At 38.1% G+C, this 24,215-nt stretch overlaps 2 protein-coding genes across 2 annotated transcripts; both read left to right on the top strand.

Annotated features, from left to right (window-relative positions):
* Positions 1-181: 181 nt before the first annotated feature.
* On the top strand, positions 182-15,480 carry nploc4 (NPL4 homolog, ubiquitin recognition factor). Its single transcript, XM_084433919.1, has 17 exons — positions 182-340; positions 1,351-1,431; positions 6,942-7,051; positions 7,175-7,402; positions 7,595-7,643; positions 8,403-8,497; positions 8,582-8,705; positions 8,861-9,040; positions 9,974-10,060; positions 10,616-10,687; positions 10,773-10,899; positions 11,105-11,265; positions 12,191-12,262; positions 12,575-12,667; positions 13,028-13,147; positions 13,414-13,516; positions 13,653-15,480. The coding sequence occupies exons 1-17, from the start codon at positions 326-328 to the stop codon at positions 13,808-13,810; spliced, it is 1,875 nt and encodes a 624-aa protein (XP_084290045.1). The 5' UTR covers positions 182-325; the 3' UTR covers positions 13,811-15,480.
* Positions 15,481-16,718: 1,238 nt separating this feature from the next.
* LOC311305698 (uncharacterized protein) lies at positions 16,719-17,795 on the top strand. Its single transcript, XM_084433507.1, has 4 exons — positions 16,719-16,739; positions 16,908-17,000; positions 17,188-17,317; positions 17,496-17,795. The coding sequence occupies exons 2-4, from the start codon at positions 16,910-16,912 to the stop codon at positions 17,764-17,766; spliced, it is 492 nt and encodes a 163-aa protein (XP_084289633.1). The 5' UTR covers positions 16,719-16,739; positions 16,908-16,909; the 3' UTR covers positions 17,767-17,795.
* Positions 17,796-24,215: the final 6,420 nt, after the last annotated feature.

Genomic DNA, 24,215 nt, shown 5'->3' with positions numbered 1-24,215 from the left:
TAAAAAAATAAAAACACCTATATAGTAACATATAATATATAAAATTCATTATCTTTTTTGGGGGAAAAAAATGCTATATGTTGCCAACTTTTTTTTTTTTTTTTTATGAAGATATACAGGAACATAACACATATCTCCTAGTTTCTATCCGGTGACTTTAAACATGATCCCGTCATAGCCCGGAGTCCGGACTCATATAGATGTAGCACCGGCTCTGTGAGTTTGGCATCGCTGCATAGACCCGAGCAGATCACATAAACAGCGATATTAAAATACGTCAAGTCTCATTTCGGCGACATCAAGAGGGACGGTTCATACCATCAACATGGCAGAAAACATAGTAAGTGTCAGTCTGCGTGTGTATGTTGGCAGTTTAAGTGAAGTCTGTCATCCAGTGATGAGGCAGCAGAATTGTTAGCATGATGCTAATGATCAGACTCAACCAGAATCGTCCAGAAACGCATTAAACAATAAAAACAACATTTGTGTTCACCACTCATCTGACTCGTTAACTTATGATTTACAGCTAGGGCTTGTTATTTCTGCTGAGGTTGACTTTATTTGGCTTGGCACCGGTAAATGAAGACAAGATTTCATCTAACTTAAATTAATAGTTGAGATATTACGCTATGACCTCAGTTAAGTTAGGATTGTTTTGAACTGTTGTGTTTCTGATAGTTTTATATCTGGGAAGTGAATTGACATTGAGTAACTTATTCAGGTGTTTTGAATGGCACATTTTATTTTGTTTAGCTTTTGTATTAAGAGAAAACGGCGAGACCAGGAGTGCAGCTCAGTGTTCATATGATAATATGTAATAATAATATATCAGATGTTTGGACGTGGAGACGTGTGGCATGCGTAGACCTCTGTACCGCTTTGAGTGTCAAATGTCAATGGTTTGCCCTCCAGCAGCCACCTGTTTTCTCTTATTTGTACCACTGTCTTGTTTTGGGCTGATTAACAGTTGTGCTCTCGTTCTGTTTTAACCTAAGTGGTGCTCATTGCAGAGCCAAATGACATCCAGCTCCACCTCTCTGGACGCCATGGCTTGAGTTTGACCTAGTCCGGCTCCACCTCTGTGGATCTAATGGGCGGAGGGATAGAGTTATGGGTAGGGTTAGGGTGTGTTTGGACCTTCTAGCTCCATCCATTATTACATCCAGACAGGGGGAGCTGGATGTCCACCCTTGGCTCTGCAGTGAGCAGCCTCTCTTTTAACTTGTAACTTGCATTATGCCTCTAATAGAGATTGATTGTCTATTGAAAATGTGTACGTTTGCTTGTTTGTATGTCATACCTGTTGCACTAACCGTAAAATTCCCTTCCCTTATATTTGCTCATTGACAGATCATCCGTGTCCAATCTCCAGATGGAATGAAAAAAATCCCCTCAACAAAGCGTGAGACAGCTGCAGCTTTCCTTAAGAAGGTAAAGGGAATTAAAATTTTGCTCTATATCTCTCTCTGTGCTATAATTTTCTTTCTCATATATGTAATTAAAAGATAAAAGCTGTACAATGATCTCCTTTAAACCTCTTATTGACAGTATCGCTGCACTGCAAGATAGCAAATAATATTGTATATTCAAAAGTGTGTAATGTAAGGACATTTATAATGTTACAGCATATTTCTATTTCCAATAAATGCTGTTCTTTTGAACTTTCTATTCATCAAAGAATCCAGAAATTTTTGTATTCGGGTTTCTACAAGATTTTTAACCAGCACATCTGTTTTGAACATTGATGATACTAAGAAGTGTTTCTTGATCACCAAATCAGCATATTATAATGATTTCTGAAGAATCGTGGCTTTGCCATCACAAGAATAAATTTAAATTTTAATGTTATTTTATTTTGTAATTATATTTCATATTACTGTATCAAATGAATGCAACCTTGGTGAGCATAAAAGACTTCTTTCAAAAGCATTAAAAAATCTCACTGACCTCAAACTTTTGAACGGCAGTGTATAATATGTATTTGCTGTTGCAAGTGGTGGTTTTTTTATCTGCAGAAAAATCATTTAAATGAATATTAAATATACTGTCAAATGTATTTGCTCACCCTTCCCTATGACAGAATAGGTGTTACTATTCACCACAGATTGTATCCATTGTCATGCCTCTGCACTGGTTACATTCATAGCCTGCCAATAAAGAAGCTGAGAATAGCACTACAACAAATGCACAGCATCAGATCCTGAGTCAGTAAAAGTGGCAGCACAGACTCCTTCTCCTGCTGAGTGCTGAATGTTGATTAATTAATGAGGCGGCTCTGAAAAAGGAGACCTACTGTATGTCCATATGCTGCAGGCTCACAGATGTGGGCCGCTGTGGTGCAAAGCTTGATGGGTGGTGTGTTTGCTGCAGAGTCAGGAATGAAGCAGGGCTTGGGGCCAAAATGCCACCGAAAGGCCAAAATATAAAATGTAAAATGCAAAATATAAAAGGGCACCTATATCAGGGTTATTATAGTTAGCTGAAACCTCAGACATCGTGCCCACGGGCTGATGTTTGCTGAACGTCTAATGCACACAAAATGGAAAACACTTCATGAATTTCGAGCTCGTCATCTGATTGGTTGAATTATACAGGATTTCCAGAAGATGTGTGTGTGTGTCGCATTCTTGAACGGTCTGTCTGGAAACAAAGTCGTTGTGACTTAATCTGCTTGGCTACAAAGGCTTTTTAATAAAAGTTACATTCCATTCTAAAAGCAAATACATATTATACACTGCTGTTCAAAAGTTTGGTGTCAGAAGAAGAAAGCCGTCATGTTTACAACTGTGACAATAAGCGCTTATCAGGATCAACTAAACACTGTTTTTTTTTTTACTATGTGAAGTTCGTGGTGCCATTGTTGGAGAAAAGTCATTTATTAGATGCACACCGGTCTGCTATCTCAGGGACATTTTACACATTTTCATTTCTTTTTTTTCTTTTTTTTCTTAAACATAACGCAGAAAAAAAACTAAATGTTATTGGTTGCTTTACATGTTGATCAGACGTTGTCTTGGGCGGTCCTTGGCCAATGAAAGCTGCGATGGAGTCCAGACCTTTACTGACACTCTGAAGGTCTGGCTATGTGAGACTACAGTAGCTGAAACTCAAAAAAATAAAAATAAATAAATTTTTTTTAGCTTTAATAAATTGCTTTAAAAAAATAATACAGTGAGTCTCAAACCCCATTGTTTTCTCCTTATTTAAATCTCGTTTTTGAAAAACACCCCTGAAAAATAGGCAAATCTCCACATAACACCTACTGTGACGCAACAGTCGGGATCATTAATATGTACGCCTCCAAAAATTTGCATATGCCAGCCCATGTTCAAGGCCAGGCGGAACTGCGCAGCCGAATCATCGTCCGAATCATTTTTCTTCGAGAGACATCATGGCTTGCAAACGAGCGAAGCATGGCAGTTGCTCAGTGTTTGGATGTAGAAATGAACACAAAGGTATTTCATCCGAGCCTCTGAAGAACCAGTGGGTTATGTGAATGTCTGATGTGTAATTGTTCAAGTTCAGACAGATAATCTTTCTCTCAAAGTCGTTCAATACTGTTTATGCATCAGTAAATCAAGCCAGTGACTAAACGATCAACTTCACGTCGTTTCTCTTAGTAGGATGAAAATAATCTTACTTAAACTGTGATTAATATACAGATAGCGATCAAAGAACAATCCCTTTCCAGTCGCCCAAGCTGTCAATCACACAGCGCGAGTTTATCTGGACACTTGCCAAAACTTGTTATGAAATCAATGATGCTGTTACACTGCACAACAAAGCTCTTACTGTACGTAGCCTACATCATGTTTGCATTGGTGAAATCATTAGTGAGAGTGCAGAAACTGTGTTGCAATGATAAGATCTTCATTCACGTGAACAACAGGCTTACACTGAAGTCTCACAGCAGCCAATCACAGCAGTGGGCGTTTACCATGAAGTCTCACAGCAGCCAATCACAGCAGTGGGCGTTTACACTGAAGTCTCACACAGACACGCCCCTTCAAACAGAGCGTTCAAATCAGAGGCTAAAATCAGGCTAGGAAAAATGGCTTTTATTTCTAAATTATAACAAATTTTGATCTAAAAAACATACTAACATTTATAAGGGCACCCCAGGAAACATTCTAAAATAATCCATGCAAGGGCACCTTTAACTACAATTAAAATTTAAACAAAAAAGCTGTTCAAAATATTAATTAAAAGCTATAAGTGTTTGCATGACACTAAAATAACACTGCCCTATAGTCTATTTCTCTTTTTTTATTTGTTGTCTAACATAGATATATATTTCATTGTATTACATTTCTAGGTCTATCTAGTTATACATTTAGTAGAAAAGTAGTAGTAAGTGATCAATATTCAGTAGTAAGTGCAGGAAAATGGTTTCAACATGTTACTTCATGGCAACTTCATGTCTTATCTAAATCTTGATTTTGATAGCTTAAATTGTCATTAGGATATAGAAATATATATGTCAGAGAGGATTTTGGATGTTTTTAGTTAAGGCTGTTTTGAGGCAGAGGGTTTGTGTTTGCCTGATGTAGACACTTCAGGGCCCATTAAAGATTAATGTCTCTCAGCAGGAGAGCGGAGAGTGAGTCAGCGATCAGTTGAGACCGTCTCACTGTTTGATTTCGCCATTAAATGGCAGAAAAGGGACAGAGAAAAGTCTAGCTATTGCCTCTGAGTGAGAAATGTGTGCTTGTTCATCTTGTGTTCTGGTGCTTCGAGCAAAAGAAATGCATAGAGAGAGAGAGCGCATTTAGGCCACGCCCACACCTGTAAGTTAGTCATAAGTTGTTATAGATTATAAGTTGTTATAAGTCAGAAATGACCCTTCACGCGATACAAAGTCAATGGAGACGGTTGGAAAACATTTCTATGTTGAATATGTAATTAACTGGGTAGTAAGTTACACTTGTCGAGTTATACGCTCAAGTTAAAATAAGTTTGACTTTTAAAAAATGCGTCTTTAGACCTTGATTTTATTTTCTGCTCCATTTTTAACTGCATAGATGCTTTCTGTGTGAATGGCCCCTTATAAGTGATTGTAAAAGGTGCTTTTGATTATGAAATGAATGACTGCATTTGGCATGTTAGCGGCATAACATCTTTGAAAGATACTCAGGGTCTATGTCTGAGGAACTTAACAGCAAGTAAGCTAGATATCCATGAGTACCTACATTATTTTCCTGGTCAGAGTAACTTTTAAAAGTTTGGGTAAGATTTATTTTTTTATTGATGGAAATGAATACTTTCATTCAGTGAGAATGCATTAAATTGATACATATTTTCTGTATTTTAAATAAAAAAATGCAGCCTTGGTTAGCATAAAAGATTCCTTTAAAAAACCTAAACTTACTGACCCCAAGCTTTTGAATGAACATTCTTGGTAGTATTTTATCCTGATTTTGTCTTTACCATGCAGGGAGTCTGACCACATATAATTTTCAAGTTTCGATCGAGTAACTTATTAATTGGTTATTAGGCTTTGGCATTATGTATGTCTCTATGTGTAAAGCAGGGTTTCTCAAACTCGGTCCTGGAGGGCCACTGTCCTACACAGTTTAGCTCTAACCCTGATCAAACACACCTAGCTGTGAGTTTCTAGCAGAGCCCGTCTACGGAGATTCTGGCCACTCCCTATTAAGTACCGAATTTTGGTTGTAGTTCCACCAGAGCTCCACTGGGGGCGATCGCCCATGAGTGCAAAATGAATGGGAGTCTATGGGGCTAGACGGCTAAATTTGTCTCTTTCACCCGATTGCCGTTGAGAAATCTCAGATTTGATAGTAGGTTTTGCAAGTTCAACATGGGTTATAGGTCGAAAGTTGAATGAACGAGTACTTATGTCCTTTCGATTTCTTACAGGTTGAGTTGTTGTTGCCCATAACACGCTAGCATTCTGCTAATGAACGCTGATTGGTCAGTGAAGGACTGATTACGACCAGAGATACCGCTTGATGGCATCGTGGCATCCGAAGCAGGACCAGAAACAAACAAAACAAAAACTCTTCAAGCACGTGTATTTACCTGTGTCAGCTGTGTTGTCGATGCCTCGAGAGAAAAGAGAGTGCAGAGCGCGAAAGCACCAAAGTGACTGAACGATTGCCGTAAAGCAGTATCTCTGGTCGTACGATGTGTATGACGTCATTGACACTTTAAAATACTTTTTAAAGCAAATAAGTGACTAAAAAATCTAACACCCCGCAATGTGTAATTTCTTTGCATCTCCTTTCGAATACAACATTCAAATTACTAGACAAAAAATTATATCCTGAGAAAAGTGGATTTTGAGGGGTATACTGCCATAGACCTCCATTCATTCTGAATCAAAGTGGAACTGCAACCATTTCAGAAGCCGGAAGTGTACTGAGAGTGAAACTTCTCGCCTTATTAGACATTCTCTGGTTTCTAGTGATCCTGAAGACATTGATTAGCTTGCTCAGGTGTGTTTGATCAGGGTTGGAGCTAAACTGTGCAGGACAGCGGCCCTCCAGGACCGAGTTTGAGAAACCCTGGTGTAAAGCCTTAATTTCTTTTGGGAATGAGTTGCATCTCTCTCATTTTGTTGCATCATCGTCTCAAATTCTTTCTTTTAAGCACTCTACTCTCATAACTTCATTAGAGTTTGAGGAATTGTATCTGCATGGCATTAGAGAGAGACTCACAGTCCTGCAGTCATCACTGCACAGTCTCTAAAAAGTCAAATAATCATGACTGACACCACACATTTTGGATGCACCCCTTATTTAACTCATCAAAACTTTATTATCTTATTAGTAGAGACTCCAAAAGGTGGATTAGACATCCAAAATTGACCAAGAATGAGAACAACTGTACTGCAGTTATATTAATTCCATCAGTTTCAGGATTTTTTTTTTTTAAACTTGTTAACTTCTTGTTTCTGACATCCTTTTTTGCCTTCTTTACAGGTTGCCGAAGAGTTTGGCTTCAGTTCAAATGGTTTTTCGATCTACCTGAACCGGAACAAGACTGGAGAGATCCTGTCACAGAACAAGACTCTCAGCCTGCTGAAAATCAAGTAAGTGTGCCGTTGTGAGAGATTGGGTTTACTCTGTTGTGCACGTGTGGGCTTGTGTCTTGGCAAGAGCATAACATTGTGCTCAAGTAAACGTGACTTGAGTTGTTTTTCTTTGTCTTTTAGGCATGGGGACATGCTTTTTCTGTACCCATCCTCAGCTGGACCCTCCAGTGAGAACATGGACACAGCTCAGCCTCACACTTCTTCTTCATACCCCTCCTTCCCTTCTTCCTCCTCCTCATCATCTTCCTTATCCCGCTCACACTCTGCACCACAGATCCCAGAGGATGAGATTGACCAGTATCTGTCCAAACAGGAGGGAAAGATCTACAGAAACAGAGACCCCCAGCTGTGAGTCGGCTTTTCTTTCCACACTACCTCGGAAACAGTTTTTAATCTATATTGTTCTCAATTTCTAGAGTATTTTCATACCATACTTTGGAGCTATTGCAGTATGCAGCTTATTGAATAATTCATTGTAATATGAGGACTACAGAGTACTCAAGACATATTTGTATGGCATTCTTTGTCATTGTTTCTCAGGTGCCGGCATGGTCTCATGGGGAAATGTGTGCACTGCGTACCTTTAGAGGTATAAACTTGTGATCCTCCTTTGGAACAACAGAGTACTGATTGGAAAATGAGTCTAACCCAGTGGTTCTCAACCAGGGTCCCTCAGAAAACTTCCAGGGGGCCCCAAGATGACTTAAAATAAGCCAAAATAAGCAAATACAAATCAAGATGAAAGCTCACATATTATTTATTATTTCAAGTGTTCCTTTACAACTATAATTTTTATATAAGAACCAGGGTCCCCACAGTCTAGAAAAACCAGGAAATATGAGGAATTTTTAAAAGTGTTTTTTTTTAGACATGGAAAAGTCCTGGAAAATAATCAAATCTGATAAAAAATTTTTTGCCTAAAAATATTTTGAGTACAAATTGCTGAGACACTGCCAAATTTGTGAGCTTAAAAGTATTGTAATAATTTATCTCAATTACAAGCAAGTGGACATTTCATATTATATATATATATATATATATATATATGTATGAAATATATTATTGTGTGTATGTGTATTCATTACTATTATTTTAATATTGACACTCGTATTTTCTGTAGTTTGAAAACAAGCAGATTTGTCATTACAGCAAAAGTACCTTAAATAAATATCTTGGTCTACATGGAATATTGTCTTGAATAATGAGGGGCCTTGAATTCAAAACGGTTGAGGACCACTGGTCTAACCTAGATGTGCATCACAGAGAGTACTGATTACAATACTGCAGACTGATCCACATGGCACGGAAGTACATTTGCTATTTCATCTTCCATTTTCTGTTTTAATAGCCTTTTGATGAAGACTATCTGAACCACCTCGACCCACCGGTCAAGCACATGTCCTTCCACGCCTACATCCGGAAACTCACGGGCGGAGCAGACAAGTTAGTGCTTCTGGGAACTCTCCACTCTTACCTGAATAAGACTGTGGAAATAAAGTGACTTAATGAAGTTTTCCTGTCTCTCAGGGGAAAGTTTGTGGCACTTGAGAATATCAGCTGTAAGATTAAATCTGGCTGTGAGGGTCATCCGCCATGGCCAGAGGGCATCTGTACCAAGTGCCAACCCAGCGCCATCACTCTCAACAGACAGGTACCAAGCTACTCTCAGTCTGTATCACGAACACCCTTAATTTCATCTAACTCCAACATTACATACAGACAAACTGTTCACCCTCTGCTTCTCTGTTTCATGCCTGGTTGGGTAAATCAGTGTCGTATTGAACCTGCAAAAAATTCTTGTTGCAGAAATATCGACATGTGGACAACATCATGTTTGAGAACCACACCATTGCTGACCGTTTCCTTGACTTTTGGAGGAAGACGGGTAACCAGCGGATGGGGTACCTGTACGGACGCTACACTGAGCACAAAGACATCCCTCTCGGCCTTCGAGCAGAGGTTGCCGCCATTTATGAACCTCCTCAGGTGAGAGACTCAGACCTGACACAGAATCAGTGGCCCATCATCCTTTACTGCAAATACAACAATTGCACTAAGTATGTTTTCATGATTTTAGTGACTGATTCTCTATGCCAGGGTTCCTCAAATCCGGTCCTGCAGAGTTTATCTTAAACCATGATCAAACTCACTTACCTGCAATTTTCTAGTAACTGAAGACCTTGACTAGCTTGTTCAGATGTGTTTGATTAGGGTTGGACTTAACTCTGCAGGGCAGTGGCCTTCCAGGATTGGATTTGAGGAACCCTGCTCTAAGCTCTTGTGTGTTATCTGCACATGTCCAGATAAACACAAGAGGGCAATAAAAGACTAACTTTTATAGTTAGGCTCCCATTCTCAGACAAAAGGTATTTCTGGGACTTCTGCTGAAATGACAAATAAGCACATTTTCAAACTTTATTCATAATATATTAAAATAATTAAATTATAACAATTAGTTTCAATAATGAATGTTCTTTAGGTTTTACAATTTTAGACCAATTAATTTATGGGATTTTTCTTGCAATTTGTGATTACATTTCTACCCAATCAAATTTTAGAACTTCACAAAAATGTATATGCATTATAAAAATGCCAAAAAAATTCCTTCCAAAAAATTCAAGAACTCGCACTTTTAAAATTCCCTCATATATCCAGGATTTCCAAAACTGTTTATATCCTTTATTTTATTTTATATAAATTACATTTGTTGAATGAATCAATTAAATAAAAAAATGTAATTCACCATGTCTGCCATTTCATCCAAATTGACACTCGATGATTATTCAAGTTATGCAGTATTGCACTTCATTGCTGTTGTTCCTTAGTCATGCATGTTTGGAACTATTTGATTTAAAAAGGTCAAGTATTATTTTGCGGCTTCATATTCTCTTCCTTTGCCACCCGTGTGCTCTGACTCAGATTGGAACCCAGAATAGCTTGGAATTGATTGAAGATCCCAAGGCAGAAGCAGTTGAGGAGATGGCTGCAAAACTGGGCCTACGGAAGGTGAGAGACCTTTTCCATGCCTCTTAAAAAATTGGGTAAATAGTAGTTTATCAAAGAAATAACATTTTACCCAAATTATTAAAGACAACCGGATTTAAAATGGTCTGCTTGAGGGAGAGGAGAGAGAAGGGTTGCTTTAATGACAAAAGCACAACATATCACAGGTGGCTCCCATCAGGACCAATAAGCTAAATTACGCCAATTTTCTCTTTTTTTTATATATATATATATATATATATATATATATATATATATATATATATATATATATATATATATATATATATATATTGGTGGGAGGCTGGATGCTTTTAGTGAAGATCTGCCATAGTGTAGTCATTCATCCCATGAGGCTCTAATGGGATTTATTGAGTTCCTCTCTCTCCACACCTCTATGACTTCCATATGATACTTTCAAGTTACTTGCTGATGGATGATAGAAGTGTCCCTTGTTTGTGCCTGAGCATGTGGAACAGCTTCCAAATGTAGTTTTGGCACACAGAAACTGTAAAGCTGTTTTTGATTAGTAATATCAGCTATTTTTTTTTTTTTCAGGTGGGGTGGATTTTCACAGATCTGCTGTCAGAGGACACCAGGATAGGCACCGTTCGCTACACCAGAAACAAGGTGAGTTGACAAATGAAAGATGAGACTAACTACATGGTGTGTTCTAATTTCATTATTGACCAATGGATATGTTTCACCTGTTCAGGATTCATACTTCCTTAGTGCAGAGGAATGCATCACAGCTGGACACTTCCAGAACCAACAATCCAATGCGTGTCGGCTTTCTCCAGATGGCCATTTTGGATCCAAGTTTGTCACAGTGGTGGCAACAGGTACTCCTTTACACGAGATTTACTGCTGCTGTTCTGTTATCCAGTGAGGTGATAAATTAAGGCCTTTGGTTGTGTCAAATGCCTGTTTGGTATTTGCTTCAAGGCTGATAAATCACTGTCTGTTTCATGCTGTTTTTTAGCACAGAGCATTTTTTTGGTACCAAGTTTGAAAAATAAAGGTTTAGTAATATTTGTGTGTCGGCAGGTGGTCCCGATAACCAGGTGCACTTTGAGGGGTATCAGGTGTCCAATCAGTGCATGGCTCTGGTGAGGGATGAGTGTCTACTTCCCTGCAGAGATGCTCCTGAACTGGGCTATGCCAAAGAGTCCAGCACGGAGCAGTACGTCCCTGATGTCTTCTATAAGGTACTGGACTAAAACGCTCCTCACACATCATGTTATGAAACACAGATGCTAAATGCATACAGTCACGATGCATGCACATACAATACACTACGTTCAAAAGTTTGGGTCGGAAAGATTTAAAAAAAAATTATTAAAAAAATGTAAAAGAAGGCTCACCAAGGATGCGTTTATTTGATCAAAAATACAGTAAAAACTACAGAAATAACTACAAAAAAACTACACAAACTACAGAAATAATGTTACTTATTATTTGTTATTTGTATTTTTATATATTTTAAAGCTTAATTTCATTTTGTGATGGCAAAGCTGACCTTTCAGCATCATTACTCCAGTCTTCAGTCACATGATCCTTGAAAAATCATTCTAACACGCTGATTTGGTGCTCAAGAAACAACGATTTGCTGCCTAACATTTTTGTTGAAACTATTATACTTTTTCCCCCAGTATTCTTTAATGGATAGAAAGTTTGAAAGAGCAAAAATAGATTTTCTTTGTAACAATCCGAGTCTTTGCTGTTACTTTGGATCAATTTAATGCATCATTGGTGAATAAAAGTATTAATTTTCTTTAAAAAGTATCTTACTGACCCCAAACCTTTGAACAGAAGTATAAACGCACATTTTCAGTATAGTCATAGTCACACAGCTTTTAAGTGGTTTCAGGTTTTTTGCCTCTCTCTTTACATTTTCATTTCTGTTTCAGCATGTAACTGTACCCATGATCATATCACTTGCAGGTTTTAACTGATGCCTCTTAACAATATGAGCTTTCCTTTTACCTGAGCTTGTCACATTTCTTTAATATGTCTAGTGTTTTGGGCATAAACCATCTTATCAACATCACTTCTGCCACAGGAATGAAGGGGATTAGTTGTCAGTGAGGCATAAAAAGGTTAACATTTTCTGATCTTTTTCTTCACCTTCAGGATACAGACAAATTCGGCAATGACATCACGCATTTAGCCCGACCACTGCCAGTGGAGTACTTGATCATTGACGTGAGTAGTTGTCATGTTACAACCACATACTTTTGCACTGATCATACTCAACCTACATATGCCAGTCAAAAAGCCAATGGTGTAGGGCAGTAGATTTATACAATTGTTGTCCTTGATACAAAGACTCAAGTGGATAGCCTGTCTTTAAGACCCAAAAGAGAGCCATGTGCCAATTATGGTACATGGCATCAAACTGGCTGTAAACAAATGGCCCATTCCTTACTGACCCTGTAAACTTTCCTTCATTTAATGCTATGAAAATAAATGAATGCTATCATAGTCTTTTGTTTTGCATTGCTCTTTTTTTTTCAGATCACCACCACTTTCCCAAAAGACCCTGTGTTCACCTTCTCCTCTACTTTTCGCTTCCCCATTGAAAACAGAGACGCTTTGGGAGAGACTCAGGTACACATTTAGGGCCGGATTTACTAAATGGCAAATTAGCGTGAGTAAAATCCTATGAAAGCACAGATGGAAGTGGAAAATTCTGCACGTGATCTACTGACGATGTGCACATTAAAGAACACAGACGCAGCCGGATCATTTTCATAATGACCAACGCAATCTACCAAGAGCAGCGCAAATCAGCATGTTTTTTTTTTGGAAGTTAAATAATAGTGCAAATACCAGTAAATTGACTAGTGCAGCACAGCTTTTATTTTAAAATGTTACTTTTTACATTTTTTTGACTGTGGTCAAAGTAGAGTCCTACCTCTGGAAGTATTGTTCTTTGTTAAATATTAACTTAAAAATGTGTGTGTGCAGGACTTCCACAGTTTAGCGACGTATCTTTCCCAGTGTTCTTCCTCCTCCTCCTTCCTGGGCATCGTCTCAGATTTCCACCTGCTTCTCTTTCTCGTCACCAATGAGGTCATGCCCTTAGAGGTGAGTTTTTCATTGTGTTTATCTATATACACACACACAACACACTCTCCTACTTAATCCTGTAATTCCTTCCACTTTTTTTGGTTCTTCAGGTTATCATGCTTAGTTTTTATTTAGTTCCTGTGTTGGCACAACTGATACTTGTTGTTTGTTGTACTATACTACTATACTACACTTGTTTTTGGCTTTGTTGTGTGAACTTAATCTTATAAAAAGTTTATTTCTTTTGCCTGACAACCTCATCCCCTTCTCTCTTATATCTACAGGACAGTATCGGACTTCTGCTGGATGCAGTGAAGACATCCAATGAGGAATTGGCTCAGACCTGGAAGAAATCAGAGCAATGGGCCACAATCGATCAGCTCTGCAGTGAGTAGTCATGCGCAGTATTATTTAGTGTTTTTGTTAAGGAGTTCATTGTTGAGAGCATCTCCATTTTGATATTATGATCAAAGATGGGTCTTGTTCTTTTTAAAAAAAAATTTTTTTTTATTCTTTATCCCAGACACAGTTGGTGGGCAGCCATCGGGATCTATGGATTATGCCATGGGTGGCCAAGCTCTCCCACAGTCCTCTTCGGCTGTGTGGTCCTGCCTCCACTGCACCTTCATGAACCAACCTGGCACCGAGCACTGCGAGATGTGCAGTTTGCCTCGCAGCTAAAACCACAAGAATTCGGGCTGAACCGTACATCCCACCAGGAACAGCAGTGAGAGTGGGCGTGCTTCCCTGTATTCCTGCCGTTTTAGAATGCCTAATCCTTAACTCCTCCCCTCCTTCAGTGACTGTGTCGGATCTAAACGCCTATGCCAGTCGCGTGCTTGAATATGCGCCCAATCCAACGCTGTGAGCTGCATCACTTGGATGATGAATGATGGCCGAAGATGACGGGTTGTACCCATGTAGCACTCTCTGTGTGAGCCCAGTGCATTCTGGGACTTTTATTTTGACAAAGCACTTGGGCGAAGCTCCTTTCACCACACTCATCTCCCTTTGCGGTCCAATATAATCTTTCAGCGCCATTGGTGAAACATGATCAATTTCTCTGATATTAAACGTCTTTCCCCAACTCTCACTGAGGATGTTGTGTAAATAATAAACAGAGAAGGAATAATGCTGTTATTTAATTTCAAAAGATTTTATATGTTGAGAGAAATGACTTTTTCAAGCCCATTATGAGGTGGATGTGCAGCTGAAAGATCTTTCACCTCACCACGGTTTCTTAGACCTTCATCCATAGTGTTGCAAGTTCAGAACACTTTCTTCACCCAACATGCATGCTTTCTTGATACACATCCATTCATTTCCTTCACATAATCCTTCACTTTGTTTGGAGTTTCCTTAAGCATCAGTTCTAAACACTTGATTAGATTGGAGTTTGAATGGTTGATTGGCTGCAGACCCAGAGTGTGGCTCCTTTTCCTTAAGATTGTAATTGACCATTGACTTCTGAAGGCTTAAGAATCTGTGCTTTGATTGGTTTACGTTTGCGTCGTGAAAACTCTAGCCACTCAACTTTGGCGCTGGTACCCTTTTCTGCACCATTTCACTGTCATCACCCTTTCATTTTCAATTTCCCCTTCGTCCCCTTGACGCTTGTCCAGATTTCAATTTTATTTCCAGCATTCAGCCCTTGAGGAGCCTGTATCATTGCCCCTTCAAAGAGATCCGTCAGGGCCATCTCTGAACACGCTCACCCACCTGTCGGCTCCACATCTGGTGGAAATAGAGAGATTGATTGATGCGGGAAGGAACAGAGCTACAAATATAAAAGCAAAAGTCTAAACTTAGTCCACTTGATTGACATCTTTGTCCTTGGACGTAAACCAGCCTCATAGATCTTTTAGATTGGTCTGTGTAATCTGGACAGATTTTACTGGCTGGACACAGGGTTATACTGTCTTTTGACAGACTTTTTTCCATTTGGTCATGACTTCCTTAATGTTTTAGAAACCAGCCCAAAGACATGATCTCTTAAATATGCATTCAGGAGAATTTCAGCCTTCTGAAAATGATCTAGATGTTTACATTGCGTTATATTTTGTAGAGTTTCCTCAAATCTCTTGATTCCCAAACTCACCCATAATTTCCGACACTAAAATTTCAGGCTATTGGTTCACTTAAATAGGCACACATTGATCTTTGTCCACAGGATAAAGTCTATTTTTGGTTTAAAAATGTGAGATTTGAGGTTGTACACAGTCTTTCCTCCGAGCCGCGGATAGCTGTACTTACATTGTCACAAAACACAGGTGCCCTGAGTTGTATGCTTTCAATTGGTTTTGGGTTTTTAAATAAGAGAATAGTTCAACAATAAAACAGATTACTTTGGATGCTGTGGTCTTGTCTTCTTTTCTTTCTTTTTTTTTGCTTGATTTTTATTTAATTAAATGTTTTTGTTCTTACAATACTCATGCATTCGTTTCATTCAACAACAAATTTTGGTTGTACAAAATTCTATAGTTTTTGTCCTAATGATTAATTTCCTAGATAAGAGAGACAAGATGGGGCCCTGTGCTGCTTGATGTATCGCTTTACATGTACTTCAACGGCTCTACATACAGTAGATCCCAAACAAATGAAGCATATGGACCAGGTTTGGTTTTAAAATAGGTCTTCTGCTGAGTGGAGATGCATGGACATCATAATACCTACCGCTTCCATTCTAGGTTAATTTATGAAAGCTGCACCTGAACTTTGATTGTTCAAATTGTTTTAACAAACCAGTTATTTTTAGAATAAATATGAGTGTAACCTGAGGTGGGATACTTTAAAGAATATTTTTGTGTTTCTTAAATACAAAAACAATGGTTGAAGAATAGACCTGAAGTTTTACCTCCAGCCAATCAGAAGGACCTCATGTGTGTGGCAGATGAGTCGCTGGAATGCTGAGGTAAAGTGAACTCGACATCAAACATCTTACCTGAAGCTCTCTGAAGTTCAATCTATAACCCCAGACACATCTGGATCCTATCTAGTCCTCTCAACATAACTCTTTATCTCTCTCTAACCCTTCACTCCACAGAAGTGATGACCAATTTTATGGGACTGTTGTAGGTCCTTGAAAGGTTTCATTTTTTACCTTTGAACTTTGGAAGAGGTGATGGGCATGTTGTTGTCGCTGTCAGTATGGTTTTAGCGATGTGAACACATCCACACCAGTGAAAGTAGGTATATATGGAAACCTTATACGTCATAACTTATCTTAATTTAACATTAAATAATTTTATATTGTTATTATTATTATTCCTTTACCATTATTTTCTCTCAGGTGTTTCCTGGGATGTTTGACCCTATTTTTTTTTTTTTTTTTTTTTACCCTGTACAGATTTCTAGAGACTTGCCTATACCGTAGTTGTGTATCCAATTAAACTGTTGGTTATGTTTATTGAATATACATGAAAAAGGCAGATGGGTCTTATAAAATAAAGTGTGTCATTGAAACTGAAACATAACTCCGCTTTTAGACACAACCCTAGCCAGTGGGCGGGATTAGGTCGGGATGAATATATAAAGCCAGAAAGATACATTTTACACTTATTTATTATTAGTAGTATTATTTCATTGGCTCGTGAGACCAGACCAACCTCAGGTAAGCACTTTTTTTCTGGCAATAAAAGGGTAATTTCACAAAATATTGTTTTATATTTCATATTGGCAGTACTTCAATATATGAATATATTATTTTACCCCATCATCTCTTATCCAGTGTAAACAATCACAAATGTTTGTGATCATGTGAATTTATTTGTTTACACAGGAATGAATTGTCTCATAGCGATACTTTTTGTGCTCTCCATGGGAGCTGCTCAGAAAAGCCAAAGACAGACTTCAGAGTGGGACAAAGCTGAAGGTGAAATACTGAATATGTACTACTATTTTCCTTTAAAAGCTTTTGAAATGTTAATTGCTGCAAATGTAAGTTATATTGTCAAACATCTTTGAAAATATCATGATAACATTTTTATTTAAATGAAAAAATACAAATGTTTATTTTTGTATATATATATGATCACTCATATCCCCCCTCCATTTGTTAGCTGAGAAAGTGAACTTGAGAGGATGTGCCAATCTCACCTTAGTCTTGGATAACTGGAAATATGCCATCATGACCCAAGTCAAAGACCTCCTTCTGAATGATCACAATACAGTGCTACCAGACTATGGAAGGTACGATAAATGCCTATGATTTTATATGTATAAAATAGAGAGAGAGAGGTGTACAACTGGACCTTTTACTAAAGAGAAGAAAATCAGACAAAGAAAAGTTACCTTTGAAACAGAACTAAAGTGTGGAATCGTGTCTCTTTTCACACTGTTCTTGTCCCATTTAATGTGGTCTTTTCAGGATTCAGCCATTATCTGAAGCCCTAAATGACCTCTACAAGGAATTTAACTCCTTGAAAGAGAGACTTGCAGAGCTGACCACAAAGTTTGAGGGCATAGAGTTGTTTGTGGATGAAGCCCGAACCGGCAGGAGTCACTCACCTCCTCGAGTGGAGCGCCCACCTCCTGAGGGAGAGGGAAATCCAGCTGAGCCTCAGCCTGGCGTAAGACAGGGGCGCAGGAGCAGGGTGGTGGTGCGAAGAGTTAAGAAACCTGATAATTCACAACTTTAGGACTGATTCAGGTATCTTCTGTATAAACAAGACAAGATGTATTGTACATTATATCTAGATTTAAATATATATATTTAATGTCTCTTTACCAAGTTTCTTAGGTGAGAAAATGTAAGCTTTTTAGAATATTTAGACAATGTATGAGTCAATGTCAGGCTTTACTCTTTTTGGTGCTCTTTTCACTTTTATTCATTGTAATTGCATTCAAATAATGTGATGATGAACAGTGGCAGCAGCTGCTTTTGTTGTATTATGTTCTGTAGGTCTGTTAATTTTTCCTTTTAACTTGTGAATACATTGTATAACATTAATAAAACAAATACAAATATTAAAGCTATATTTATTTGTTCCTACAGTAGTCGGTGGTATTTTACAAAGAATGCAAAACGCGCCTGCTTTACAAACGCTAATACACCGTTGTTATGCTATGGTAATGAAATGGCTATTGAATATTAATTAGGTTGTGTGTTCGCCCCAGTAGGCTACCCGATGTCAGCATAATCTAATTAATATTCATGATCGAGGCACGTACGTTTTTATCTACAGTAGCCTACTATGAACTGAAGTAAAAAAAAAAAAACTCTGCTTCAATAACGTTACCTATATAAAAAATAGCTTAAATACACAGTCCCGTGACAATATTAATGGGTTTCCTCTGGCCCGAAGTTTAGGCTATGTCAATGGTTTTTGTGTTTCTTTTTTTTAGAATGACGTTATCAGTGTCGCTTATAGTCTTGCACATTCTGTCAGTGTCAAGGTAAGTCAACGGCAGATTTTTCAAACCTAAAATATCTTAAAAGGGTTACATCTCAATAATTATAGAAATGTGTGGAGAAGAACTAAAAATAAGACGAGATTCAGTAATTATTTGCTTTAAAATGTGCCATGTTTGCCGAGACATCAGATTTGAACGTTTAGTGTTTAGGAAGGTTGTTTCCGCCACAGAATAAACCAAAAAATAACGAGAAATGCGAGATGTAAACTCTCAACTGTGAGATAAAAAGTCGCAATTATCTAAAAACGTTTTATTCTGTGGCTGAAACAAGCTTCCATAGTTTAGCGCTCTCTAGTGGCGGATATTGTTCCCTACAGCAAGATCTTCACACAGTCGTACTAAGTTACCAAATTGTCTGTTTTATACTGTCTATGGTTTTATGGGTCACTCTTGTTATGATGTAGCCTACCCTTAAACTCTGTGGAAATAAAGAGTAGAAGTTAGCTATTGCCCAGTGATGTGAGTAATGTAGAAGGGAAGGGTATGGACTGGCCATTAAAAGATTTCCAGTTATGTGAGGGTGTCAACAAACTTATTTTTTTAATTGTTTTTATTTAATAAATCAAATTTATATAAAAAAAGAAGAAATCAAGTAGTACAAAAAAGAAATCACAGAATTAAATCATATTATTTAATGTTGATTTTTGTACATCTAATGTGCCTCTTCATGCTCCTCCCTGGCCCTATTTACATGTCCCTCCCTATCCCATTTTTTCCTTGAGCTTTCAAAATGGACACCGAGTGCATTGAGTCACGTAACATTTCAGAAAGTATGGTGGTGCAGGAGGACATCCCACCTGACCCTTCTCTGGCCACCGACTTAATAGTAAGAGTAGGCTACTCTGCATAATCTCTAGTTCTAGGCACACAATTCCACAAGGAATTGTCACAGAATGAGGTAAGAAGAGCAACAATGATGTGAACAGCAATGAGATTTGTCAAATATGACTGTTTTGTCTTTTACTATAGGTTACATGCAAAATTATTGTCTTAATCATAACTAAACATGATACATGCTAAATGGCTTTAAAAAAAATCTTAATTATACATTTTTTCAGACTATATTTTCATGCCCCATTTCCTTTTTTTAAAGCATAAACTACTACATGGAAAATCTAATTACCAATTAGATACAAAAAATAAACTTAATTCAAGATATATAAAGCATTTGAAGCAATTGCATAGATAAATTACAATCTTCAGGACTACTTTTGTGTTCAATGGAAGAAAGAAAGTCACAGTTTTGGAAGTTGGAACAACGTGAGAGTAAAGAATGACAGATTTTTAATTTCAAGGTGAACAAGTCCTTTAAGACAGCATGGGAGATAATTAAATTGAATTTGGTTTTGGTTTCAGATTTTATCTCCATCTTTCTCAGAACAGCTCTTTAAATCTCACAGAGGCAGTAGGTACCCATAGGGTCCTCAGTAGAGTTCATGAAGTGATTGTAATTCTGAGTCGGAGTATTGTCTTCCTGTCCACTGCAGGTCATGGAACACTGTGTCAAGCAGAGCAAGCTGACATCTACTCAGATTTATATCAAGCTAAGAGGGTGGTGAAGAAAACGAAGCCGAGCCATCAGCGAGAACAATCAATGTGAGCACACGCATTAGAGCACTTTGTTTAGACATAGGTAGGTAGACGTAGTATGTAATTTCTGTCCCACTAATATAACTAAAATGCTTTGTGATTTTCTCTAGAGCACCTAAAAATGTGAGCTTTGACTCGTATATATATGGAACACTGGTATGTCATGCACATAAATATTATTCTGGCACACATGCCACTCTTGGTAATAATTTTATTTATTTATTCCCACCTACAGAAAAAAAAGGAATAAACCGGAGATGACTCTGAAACCTGTATCTCCACTTGTTTGTCTGGAGTACAACCCCAAAGATAAATAATGGGTTGTATTTTATTATGTGTGATGTAAATTTAGATCAATTATACTTTAAGTTATTGGTTCTCAAAAAAGTTCTAAAATCTAAAATAATTTAACTCTAATTTTAAAAAGCTAAAAAACACATCAAATCAACATGTAAAAATCTTTTTATTTGCCCTCAATAAAATCTGTTTTTATTAAAGAATGAACAGATACGGGGCTGTATTACAGAGATCTTAATTATTGACTTAATAATATTTTAAAAAAGTTATATTTCCTAAATGAAATTACAATGGTTACTGGTATATAGAACATAACTTCTGGAATTACAGAATTAATTATTGTTAATATATTAAAGTAATTAAGCAAATTGATTTAATATATCAAAAAAAAATGTCTGAAAAGTCAAAAAGGTCTTGTTTGGTGCATCTACTTTCAAAGGAGACAATATTTCTTATCTGTTTCTACAGAAATCACATGACGTATCTGTTAGATGGCTGTTGCAGTCCATTCAGACCCTCTGTCTTCTTTACGGTGAAGATGGATGGGACCTTGGATGTATGAGACATACTATTTAAACAGAAGGACCTTACTCTCAGTCTCAAAGTCAGTCCTAAATATCTCCTTTTCATACTGAGAATGTCTTCCACTTAAATGTCCACTGTTTGTGTTTTTTTTCTTCCTCAGGTTTGTGACGAAGCTTTGTACAGCATCCGTGTACAAAATAAAGACAGTTTGGTGTGCTGTGGATCTCAGCTGGGAACCGTCAAACTGCTGAGGATGTCACCAAGCCTGTTCAGACTGAAGAACAATGAGAAGGCCTTGGTCTCAGAGGTGAGACACAAATACACCTTCCTTCACATGTGCAAACACATTCACTCTTTAATATTCATATTGACATGAAATTTGAGTAATTGAGGACATTGAGGAACTGCTGGCCTGAATAGAGATGGAGGTTTTTGAGAACGAGGATTTTGAGTAGAAAATAGAGGATGAGGAGAAAGAGAGAAGGTTAGGAATAGAGAATGTTATCTTTTCCACACTTCCATCCTGGTCAAGGAACCAATGTAACCGGTCCTACTCGACCCGCTCAGAGTGGGATTCGAACCGGTGTCTCTGGCATGTGAGGCAGCGTACTAACAAGGACTGCAGTCTAAGGGGCAGCTCACATGTTGCGTCTTTTGCATGCTCAATTTGTGATCTTAAATATAGATCATGACAAGCACAAATAGAGAGCGATGCGCAACATGCTTGTTTTTCCCGGGAACGTCTACACTGCAGTAGGATGAAAATATCTCAACTTTTCAGAATGCTGCAAACGCACTGCAGGTCATGACAAGAACCAACCGATCAGCTTCAGCCTTTCCTTAACAACATCGAAAGCTCAGCCAAGATGGACGAACAACTGATCATAGCTGTACGGGGCAGGTTTTTTATTTCTCATCTCATAAATATAACTAGTAGTAGAGCTAATGGAAATCCAGCCCTTGCATTAGCCCTTTGCTGAAACTTCTTCGCCTTCATGGAGAACGCGGCTCATGATTGCTTAGCGACAGCAGTGCTTCCAGGTGCTTTTGAAAAGAGGAGAAGTGGCACGGCCAGCTTTTTCCACATGTTTTTAGACGTGACGTGAACGGCCCCTAAAGATGTCAGGCGCCAGCGTGGCTCTTGAGGCTAGGGGATTGAAGTTTACATGCACAGCTCTTAGGCCCTGTCCCAAATGGCACCCTAAGCACTTGCGGTCTTCCTACGTGTCTGCACTTTCATGACGTAACGCCGCTTTGACTGTTGGGAAGAAGTTTGCTGCGGAGCTCGCATCAGTTCGGCAAAAGTGCGCATCAAGGGCACATATCAACCGCAAAGGGGTTGCTCACGAGCACCCTTCTGAAACCTAAAATGACAAATGGGACACCCTGGGTGCTTTTCAATTCTTATTTGTGCATCCTCGTTTCCTTTCCTCGCTTCCTTTACTTGCATCTTAGCTCCACCCCTTCAGATTAAGAGGGAAGGACGCAAGAAAAAAAGAGGCGAGGACGGAGGGATCGAAGGAAAGCTAATTTGTATATTGGAATATTCTTGATCATTCGAGCGCCACTTCACTGCGTCCTCAGCTGCGCTCACAGGATCTACCTTATAGCTCATAGCTCCTCTGGAAGCTTCGTCACTCCTCATTCTTCACCTCCTCGCAGTGCAATTAGAGAATTGAGATGTCCTTCAAAGATGGCTGAGCTCGATCAGTTTCCGGGTGATAGGATGGAGGACGGAGGAAACGAGGGAGGGATATGGAGAAGCACCCCTTACGGTCTCATGGACTTAACGGACGCACGCATGCGGCAGCCATTGTAAGTCCACAAGGCCGAAAGTGCATATGAAGTGTGCCATTTGGGACAAGGCCTTACTAGCATGCATCCACTACACTCAACCCCTTAAACCTCACTCCCAATGCACCAATGTAACGGGTACCCGCTCCGAACGGGCTTCGAACCGCTGTGTCTGGCATGATAGGAGGACGTGCTAACCAGGACGCTAAAATTTGAATCCGTCAGAGTGAAGTTTATATGCACAACTCTTACTAGCTTGCCCCGTTACATGTGCAAAACTTAAACAGTTTTTACTTGGTCGAGTTTCATTCTTAATAATATTTTAAATAGTTAACTGTTTCACTGTCAATAACATGTTGTGTAAAATATATCAATAATCATATACCAGACAAACTACAAAAGAAATGTAGTTTGGCTAGTCTCAAAGTTTGGGATCTATTTTTTCTAAAGTTGATTCTTGTCCCCTGCAGGAAAACATTGTGTGAGGAGACATCCAAGTAGAACACTGCTTCCAAACATGTCAAAACGAGGACGTTTTTCCAAGTGCAAAAAGACTTTAAATCAGTTCTGTCTAAAGTAAATTGAAACAAGCATCCACGATGAATTACTCCACATCAGTTTGTTGAACATTTATTTTTTTGAAGGTCATAACTTTAGCATAGACAATTGTACACATATCAACTCTGCTGTTATAAGTTTAAGACAAGCCTGGAAATTAAATGTGAAATGTGAAAGCTTCCTTTAATCTCTTAAGTATTTATTTTACTAAAAAACTCATTACGCTTGATTACAGAGAAATGAGTATGTCATATGTCAAGTTATTGAAATTTTAAGACCATAAGAAATGATGCCTCCATACAGTAAATAAATGCATATAAATGAACCACATTAAACAGCTATTGAAAATAGAGTGTCCACTTGCTTAAGCATTGTATAATGCACACCTTGGTACTATTTCTTGTGAAGTAACCCATCTCTACATTTGTGGATGTTAAGACTTGACTTTTGCGGATGTGAGAATGAAATATTAATCCATCTTTCAGCATGAAATAACCCAGAAACAACTTGATCCCTTTGAAGTGCACTATTCCATAAATCCTAGAAAGAAATAATTATTAGATATTGCAACACGTATTAATACCATTTAATAATAATACCATTATTCTCTCAAATACAGTAATAAAGTAAAGAAATGATGGTCAAGCAACGTCAGTTTGGGGTCTAATTAATATTCATGAGTTAAGCTTGCGTATGAAGCTAATATGATGCCATAAAGAATCGCATGTGCAAGGTAAGATTTGTGAAAGTGTACATAAGATTGCAAGCGTAAATACAATTTGCGTGTGCAAGAGAAGGTTTGTAAAGGTTTAAATCGTTTTTTAAGTTTAAGAAAAAAATATTTGCAGCATTTTACTGTTATTCGTAAGTGTAGTGGATGTATTTATGGCATCATATTACCTTCATACTT

Source organism: Rutilus rutilus, assembly GCF_951802725.1.
Source record: "Rutilus rutilus genome assembly, chromosome: 16".
Taxonomy (NCBI): Eukaryota; Metazoa; Chordata; class Actinopteri; order Cypriniformes; family Leuciscidae; genus Rutilus; species Rutilus rutilus.
This window is presented reverse-complemented; position numbering and strand designations above follow the sequence as displayed.

What these genes read in the sequence shown, in the direction of transcription:
- LOC311305698 (XM_084433507.1), top strand. Translation starts at nt 16,910, where the DNA reads ATGAATTGTCTCATAGCGATACTTTTTGTGCTCTCCATGGGAGCTGCT. An exon ending in AGAGTGGGACAAAGCTGAAG is followed by an intron (nt 17,001 to 17,187) that starts GTGAAATACTGA and finishes TCCATTTGTTAG; the next exon opens with CTGAGAAAGTGAACTTGAGA. An exon ending in GTGCTACCAGACTATGGAAG is followed by an intron (nt 17,318 to 17,495) that starts GTACGATAAATG and finishes TGGTCTTTTCAG; the next exon opens with GATTCAGCCATTATCTGAAG.
- nploc4 (XM_084433919.1), top strand. An exon ending in CTCACGGGCGGAGCAGACAA is followed by an intron (nt 8,498 to 8,581) that starts GTTAGTGCTTCT and finishes CCTGTCTCTCAG; the next exon opens with GGGAAAGTTTGTGGCACTTG. An exon ending in CCATCACTCTCAACAGACAG is followed by an intron (nt 8,706 to 8,860) that starts GTACCAAGCTAC and finishes TTCTTGTTGCAG; the next exon opens with AAATATCGACATGTGGACAA.